Here is an 8,229-nt window from a genome sequence, read left to right as displayed (position 1 = left end):
ATGCTGCCCCCAAGGGGGACAGGAATCAGTTATCAGAATTTCTAAACTCCTCTTGTCCCTGCCATGGTTGTGCTACAACCTCTCCACATCTTGGTAAAGTAGGACAGCATTGTTCACTTGGTAGATCAGTTAGAATTTCTAAAGTGTGCCAAGATGTCTGGCTCTGAATGCACGATAAAAATGTCTCTGGGAGGTCCATCCCAACCTCTTATCTTAGACTGAGTCAGTGAAGAAGGGAGACTGGAGCTGAAGAAAGTTCTCAGCGTGAGGGAGCTTCTATCTCATCTGCTGCCGAGGTTGCCTGGAGCTGCCTGGCTACACAGAGACACAGCGTAAAACAGGAGAGATGAAACACAGCTGGACCACTGTGGGTAAGTACCCTATTACACTGATCTCAAACGGCAAACAACAATTTGCCATTGAAGATGTAGTAATCTCTCCTTCCATCATACCTCATTAGTGAGGAAACTTCAGCAAGGACACCGAGCAATATTTCCAAACATGAAAGACTGCTCACTGCAGAATGGTTGTGGGAGGAGAAAACAGCGCTACGGATCAAAACCACAAAATGGGAAAGCGGGCGCGTGTGCAGAGCACAGCTCGTTTAGCAATGTCTCTGTCACAGGGATGGAGAGCCCTGGCTTTCTGCACCAGCCGCACCCAACAACAGGGCTACCCGAGGCTTATACGATGAGCCACCACTGTCTGCTTAATACACAGGCTGAAACAATATGCAATTTCCCCTCCATTTAATAATGCAGACATTGTCCTACTCCTCTCTCAAGGTGGATGCAAGCACCAGGAAACTGGAAGACAACGGCTGTTTTTATGATGTAGCTCCCTAAGCAAAACAGGCCTTGTAGCTCAGCACCAGACTGAACACTAACCCACCTCTGCTTCTCCTACCACCAGCACCACCATAAAACTTCCCTCCAGAGCACACATTCCTCTGTTCCAGTCCCTCAGTTGCCAAAACACGCACATTCCAGCAGAGTCTCCTGGCCCCAGCAGCAACAGGACTTTGCATCAGCCTGAACTGCACTATGGTCTCAAGGTGCCAGGTCAGCAGGGTTCGACCACACCATCAGATGGGTGCAAATGCTCATGCAGATTAGCTGTGGTCCCCAAGTGCTCCACAGGGCCGGGGCATTTCCAGACTGGGAGGAAGATGCTTCATTTTACACCTTTTCTAGAGCTTTGTCATAACAGGTACTAGACACCTCATGCAGCCCCACATGCTGATGCTCAAATTTCTTTGTACTCTCAGCTCATCTGAGGGGTTGTCACATGGGAAGCCAAAGGTACCGCATGAATTCCACAGGTAGCCAGTGCAACTGCTCCAGGAGGGATTTGGTCCAATACTACTAGGATAAATACTTTCTAAATCTTTTTCTAACAGGGTAAAACACTCCTGCTGCAGCCTGCGAAGAGGCTGTGACAGTACGTGGGTGAATCCAGCAGCTGACATGGCTAGTCTCAGCGTGCAAGCCGAACAAAGCGCAAAAGGTGAAGAAACTATCTAAATAATGAGGGAAAGTGCATTAGGTCAGTACAGCTCATTCTAACTAAGTGTAATTAGCAGGAGAAGGAAGAAAAATTAGCTCACCAATATTCTTTCACAATGTCTTTTCAAGTGTTTGGACACATTGAATTTTGTAGAAAAGTTTCAACCAATATAAAAATGTCAAATATAATCTTCAGTGTCCTTACCTACTTGTACAAGCAACCCGAGTCACATGCTGCTTGGGACCCTCATACATTTGTATTATAAACCCACTTAAATCTATGCATAAAAAGTAATGTACACCATACCCAAGAAAACGGTCATTCGGGGCTACTTGGCAGTTCGGGAAGTTGCAGATTTTTAAGCTTAAAGATATAGCTGGTAGAAATTCTTTTATGTACTCACTTGTCCTCCTAGTGATGTCTTAAATTATTCAAAGAGACTCAACCGTAATAATACTTTTTAAATTTATGCTCTTGCTTAATATTTCTTCATTTCATATGTAGAGGTTTGTTTAAAGACAGTACAACTATTTATTTTTAAATTTTAAAACTATAACGAAGATTTTTCTTTTCATATTAGGTTCAGTCAATTATTCCCTTCTTTAGAGCTGGGGAAGGCTTTCTGACAAATTATCACATTTGCCAAAAATGTGGTTGTAGAGAATCATGGGGCAAAATTATTTGAAAATTCAGCTAGATCTTGATAATCACTTTGATAAAAAACAGTAAGACTTTGGAAATGCTGCAAGTCCTGATTAGGCAATTCCCAGAATAAAATGAAAGTTTAAGTTGCAGAACATTTTAATTGAGAAATTTCAAAAATAATTAATCAAAAGTGCTTCATTTGACCCTAAGCCAAAGTTGTTCCTTTTTGCAGCTTACTTTAGACTGCTCAGAAACCTGTCAGTTTTACTTTCTGTGATCAACTTGAGATGACATTTTTCTTTTGTTCAATTTTCTGAGCTAAATGGGAAGTCATACATAGATAAAAATTCACAATTTTCTGAACAAAAATAAAACGAGGAGTCGTCTGGTCTGTGTGCTGGCACTGTGGTGGGACAGCACGCCCGAATATCCTGAAATACCAGACGGTAGGCTCTTCTCAACATCTGTGTGGGTATGTACAGCTACTGTTCTGTCTTCAGAGATACCATAACCAGATTTCTAAAGATCTGCTAAATCAAAGCATTTGATCCAAGGGAGGATGTGTCACCCCAAAGTTTTTTTATCAGTGCTTCTCTCAGTGCCAACACGTTGTTCATGACCTGGGAAGTATTGATCTAATGCAACTCTCAAAGCTCCCCTGTGAATACAGAGTGGTTGCAGTAAAGAGATTTCCAGTCAAGCCTGTGAAGAGAAACAACTGGTGCTGCTCCCAGCCAAAGTACTCACCAGTAATTCCTTGGGAGTTGTCTTACCACTTCTTCTTTAGAAAGAAGACTAAACAGAAAGCACAAGGCCACACAAAATTGACTTTTCCATGTTGCTATAACAACCCTCCCCCTTCTATAACGCATGTGAGCCTGTAACGGCAAGCAGCAACCATGCACAGCAGTGAAGAGATTTAATCCAGAGCATCGGGAAGTCCATGATCCTTCGAGTAGAGCCCAGGAGGTATGGCGCTAGTGACAGTGAACACCACAGATACCTCTTCCTGTATTTGAGTGTCTGTTGGGTTTGATGCGGGTTGTGTCTCTGTGTTCTGGATGGGAATTGTGTGCTGGTATGGCAACACTGGGAGCAAAGTGTTTCTTGACTGCTGGAGCTTCTCAGGCCTGGAAACCAAAAGCTGATGCTCTCTCTCTGAGCAGCTCCCGGCACAAATGACAGCTCCAGCTTCCTGCAAATGAAGAAATCTTTCTTATAGGAAAGACATTAAACCCAGGCACTCAGAGTTTATGTAAAGGTCAGCTTGAATAGGATATAAAATATTCCTAACATTGGAATTGCCTGTAGCTTTCTGTAAAAGGCTCTGCTACCTTCGGTGCTTTGCACCTCGGCTTTCTACACAAGTTACAACACAGCTGGGGTGTGCATTGCCGCTAGGTGTTTCATATTCTCACGCTTTCAACACACCACTTCCCAGTCAAAGAGAACCTTTAGTTAATTATCAGCTGCATTTTAAAATTTTCCCCTCCAGATTTACTTTCCTCTTTATCAAGTTAAGAAACATTTACCTCCCGAATGCATGACTGATTTGTAATTATTCTTGTCTTGCCCCTCATGTAAGCCACAGTCACTTGCACTCACCTGTCTCCTTCCCTAATTCTACCGCTCTCTGCAGATTTTAGTCAGAGAATCAATAATGGTAAAGGACTAGTTCCTCTGCTCCTCAACCAAGTGACAAACTACAACCAGTTATAGAACAGATTGAATCCCCCATAGAACACATCTACATACCAAAGATAACACAGAATGTAAAACTCTCACCCTTCCAAGGCACAGTCAGACCAGAGAACAAGGAAGGTCACTCCTCTTAATCCAGTCTCCTGACAACAGTTTCTCAGCTATTCCAGAGAGGATCTCCTTGTCTGGGGCTTTCTCTCTGGGATTTTGACTACTTAATAAGACCAAAGTCACAGTTCACAGGAGCTCAATTCAGCTGACTAAACTAAGGTGTCCAATGACATCTGGAACATCCAAATGTACCCATGATCAAAAAAACCCCCTACGTTCTGGTTGAGGAGGTAGAGACCAGACAAGATTGAATAGGACATCTCAGATCACACAAGACCTCCACACCTATTAATTTTCCTCCTTTCCAGTGCTACCTGCCTCTGCTTTGCTACTGCTTCCTTAGTCCCGCATGGCCCAGGCCACACTTCTGAAATTCTTCCCTTTTCCACAAGGACTTTATTGTGTTTTTCAAAGCAGACTTCCAACATATGTTACCTTCTGGGGGCTCAAAGACTGGTGGATTCAAGCAATACATGTGATAGCCACGGTCACAGTCATCACAGAAGAGCAGCTGGTCCTGAGGCAGAGTTGTTGGGGAGACAGTAGGGAAACAGGGAGAGAAGGAGAGGAGAAGAGAGAAAATGATGTAAATTAGTCTCTTGACAAGATGAAAACACAAGCATGGTAACCAGCAGTGCTCAGCTGGGAACGCAGAGCTGCAACATAGAGAGTAAGAGACTACCGGGAATGTAAAAGGCTACAGACATCACATTTGTGCGTTCACGAGCAACCACCATATTTCTGAGAGGCTGCAGAGAGCCCTTCTTATCACCAAAGGCAGTTGAGTTTCTAAATGGAGAGTCTGTCTGAGGTGGAGGACTTCCTCTCCAAGGTGGCCTCATGATGCAGGAGTAAAAGCTGTTAGGCTGGGGGTATGCTGTACGGAGAGAAAAGGACAGGCTTTGCTGGGCTCCAGTGTGACAATGTGCTGGATCGCATCCCTTGAGGGGAAACCTTTCTCACCAAAAGCCTGGACTTAGCCAGTTTTTCAAAACTTGGCTGACTAGAAGCTCTTTGACACAGATGGCAATGACATGATCCTACAATGTGGTCTACAACCCTTTCATATATTTGGGGGCAAAAAGCTGCTCTGAATTATCCCGTAATTCCTAACGCAGCTCCCTATTTTCAGATTTCCTTTTTTTAATGCTAAAGCAAAGAAAACTCTTATGTTTCAAATTTATTCTTCTATAGGGAACGTAGTGTTAGTTAACGACTGCTGAAGTTCTCTAGCCACTGTCAATTCTCTAAGTTTCTCACAGAAACCTACCAAGGACCCTCAGCATCAAATTTCAACTGAAAACCCTGCAGAGAGGACACTGCTCAGCTGCAGGCTCTGGATCACGGTTTAGAAATCAACTGGGATAAGTGATTAGGTGACTAGAGACAAGACTAGCCATCCCAGCTCAAATACTTTCACGTTTCTTAAGTCTTGTAATTAAGATTAAAAAATCATGCCAAGAAATTAAGCAAAATCGGAGACAGAAGTAACATACCTGCCATCTCTAAGGCTTCTGCGCCTGCCTACCATATTGAAAATGCTACTCTCTTGGAGCTCCCTGCAATATTAGCTTACAGCCTCTAGCTACCTTCTACTGACTAAGCATAGAAACCGCAAGTATTGCCATCTTCAGCGGTCCTATATGATACTCGTAATTTCAGCAGAGACCGACAGCTAAACGGGGGCACTGGGGAGAAGTCCATGTCTTCTTTCAGGAGTGGCTCTTCCTCGGAGATGTGTGGAAGCAGCAGTAAAGCCATGACCCACACTGTTGCCACGTGCTCCTCAAGGGCAGGCATGACAGTAGCATGCAGTGATGCTTATTTCCATGAAAAGGTAAATGAACTCACATCATTCTCAGATGTCCCACAAAGGCTGCAGGATTTGCACTCAATGCACTGCCACTGATAGGTTTTAACAGCCTCAGTCATGTTTGTGGTGAACTGCAGGCAGGTCGGGTGTCCTGAGGAAGATGGGAAACAACCGTCATTGTTAAGGCTCACTTATTGCTTGTTAATTAACCAGTATTAAATTTGAGAACGAAACGCACATGGACATGGACTGATCACAACATGGGCTGCAACTAACAGGTACCAAAGAGGAAAGCAGGCATTAACCCTTTCGCTGCCGGGCACAAGAGAAAATCAGAGTCATCCCCACCCATTGGCAAAGCAGTTTTATTCAGAGCTCTTAAAAATGGTTTGACTTTGGGTTTGGTTTTTGTGGGGCTTTTTTTGGAAGAAAAACAAAAGAAAGGATGAAATCAGAAACAACCCAAATTTTAGAGAGATCCCATCCATCTTAATAGAAATTGGACTACAGCTTCAACCAGCGTTGTTTTGACCGGACTGAAGGACCTGGTGGAAATGAGGTTGTTCTCCATTTTGGAGCTTCCCTTCCTGGTGTCCAAATGGGTGGAGTAAACTTTGCTTAAATAGAAGCAGTAGCATACAGAGAAGCAGCAAGACAGGAGCTTTTAAATTTTTTAAGAGCTCTGCCACTACAGTTGGTTGGCACAGAAGAAACCAAATTGCACAGCTAACCTTCCAGGATCAAAACAGAAACCGAAAGGAAAAAACCCCAAGCCAACTCCCACAATGAACTAAATGAAAGGAATAAAGAAGGGAAAGCTAGCAGAACAGTCACATCTAGTTGGGAAGGACAAATTGCCAGAGTTACAACCCTCGCCCCTACATGCGTTTCGACTCCAGCTTTGCAAAACAGCAGTATCACAGTAGCAGGGTCGGCAATGGGCTTTCTGGAGGGGAAAATACAAACAAACAAACCAAAGGTAGGATCAGTGTTCCTTCTGCAAAACAAAATAAGAAAAATATACCACTGAAATAATGTACTGTAGTCCCAAACCACCCATCAGGCTGAGGCAGTCCCTAAGTCACTGGCAATAAGCTATTTCTTGCCTTCTTGGAAAGCCCCATGCTTAGCATCCCTCTCTGACACATGTCAGCATTAACACTGGGCATAGTCCGGGGCAGGGGGGGTGTGAGACAGGGGGATCCAATTGCTCATCTATAGAAAAACTAGAAATACAGATACATACAGTCAGCACTACCACATGCTACTTCTAGAAGTTTACACCATCAGGTGTGCAGCGGTTTTTCACCTCTAGCCCATCTGCTGTTCTTAGACTACAGCTGGTGGGTAGGAAAAAGTCTTTTCCACCTACATCAGCCTGGTTGTCTTTTGAAGAGTGGAGAAAGAAAGGCTTCTTCTCCAGTAAGAAAAGAAAAGACATGGCTACAGTAGATACAGGTGGGCATAGATGTTCCTCCTTCATTACCAGACCTATCAGCAATATTCTGTTGTGTCGCTACATCACTCATCACAACCCAACAGTAGGCTTCTAAGTTTTCTAGCTAGTGAAGCAAACAGTTGCTGAGATCTGCTGGGTAAGGAAATAATGCTATAGGGAATATAATTCCTTTATGCACCCGTGATACCACCAAATGCTGTGATAAGGATTTTTGTTCTCCAGTTATATTCACATGGTTGTGATATGAAAACCAAGCCTGTCCAGCAAAGAAATGTGTGTACATGAGTTATTAAGGAAATTGAATAGAAAATAAAGGAGATATTTAAGGAAGGAGGGATCAATGACATTGCTCATACTACCCTTAAGCCTTTGAGTAAAGAAATATTTTGACAGTACTGATGAGCTCAAATAGGCTAAGAAGATCACTGGGTCCTTTATAGTGGACCAAGTCCAAATTAAAGTTCTGGGGACCTTCAAACTGCAGCTGCACAGAAGAAGATGTGACATGATACCTTTTCTTGCTGAGAGGACCTCATATAATTTTTGATACTACCAAACTATCAGAACATGACATGACACTGAAATGTTCCTCCAGATCTGATTTACAGCAAATGCAGAACCTCATTCCAACACCAGTAAACAGAACAAATGTGCCACACTACACATCAGGGAGGAATTCATCCCAGCAGCACAGAGTTGGCTTCTGGAAAGGTTGTACAGGGCTGGAATATATCACAGAAGAAACTCATACAGGGAGGTGAGTTAATCAGAGAGTTAAAGAGCTTCAGTCAGATTTGAAAAGAAACAGAAAGAGTGGAATCAAACGTACAGAAACAAACCACAGCTAAATGCATACGTGTATTCACGTGCTCACTTGCCTGCACACACACACTGCTCACGGCAGAGACTCCAGCTAAAGACTCTCCCATTCTCAGATGACAGGAAGGTCAAGTTCTGTTCACTACTTTATCTCTGTCCCTTTGCGGCCATTCCT

General features: G+C 43.5%; 1 protein-coding gene across 1 annotated transcript; it reads right to left on the bottom strand.

The window, feature by feature from the left end:
* Positions 1 to 2,927: 2,927 nt before the first annotated feature.
* On the bottom strand, positions 2,928 to 5,926 carry LOC104492378 (zinc finger protein DPF3-like). Its single transcript, XM_010134933.1, has 3 exons — positions 5,815 to 5,926; positions 4,399 to 4,480; positions 2,928 to 3,346 (listed from the first exon to the last, which is right to left on the bottom strand). The coding sequence occupies exons 1-3, from the start codon at positions 5,893 to 5,895 to the stop codon at positions 3,276 to 3,278; spliced, it is 234 nt and encodes a 77-aa protein (XP_010133235.1). The 5' UTR covers positions 5,896 to 5,926; the 3' UTR covers positions 2,928 to 3,275.
* Positions 5,927 to 8,229: the final 2,303 nt, after the last annotated feature.

The sequence above is a fragment of the Buceros rhinoceros genome, unplaced genomic scaffold (genome assembly GCF_000710305.1).
Source record: "Buceros rhinoceros silvestris isolate BGI_N320 unplaced genomic scaffold, ASM71030v1 scaffold4454, whole genome shotgun sequence".
Lineage (NCBI taxonomy): Eukaryota > Metazoa > Chordata > Aves > Bucerotiformes > Bucerotidae > Buceros > Buceros rhinoceros.
This window is presented reverse-complemented; position numbering and strand designations above follow the sequence as displayed.

Coding starts and splice junctions, on each gene's coding strand:
- LOC104492378 (XM_010134933.1), bottom strand. CDS start 5,895: ATGACTGAGGCTGTTAAAACCTATCAGTGGCAGTGCATTGAGTGCAAA. Junction 4,481..5,814: donor GTGGGACATCTGAGAATGAT/GTGAGTTCATTT, acceptor ACTCTGCCTCAG/GACCAGCTGCTCTTCTGTGA. Junction 3,347..4,398: donor AGTCTTTGAGCCCCCAGAAG/GTAACATATGTT, acceptor CTTCATTTGCAG/GAAGCTGGAGCTGTCATTTG.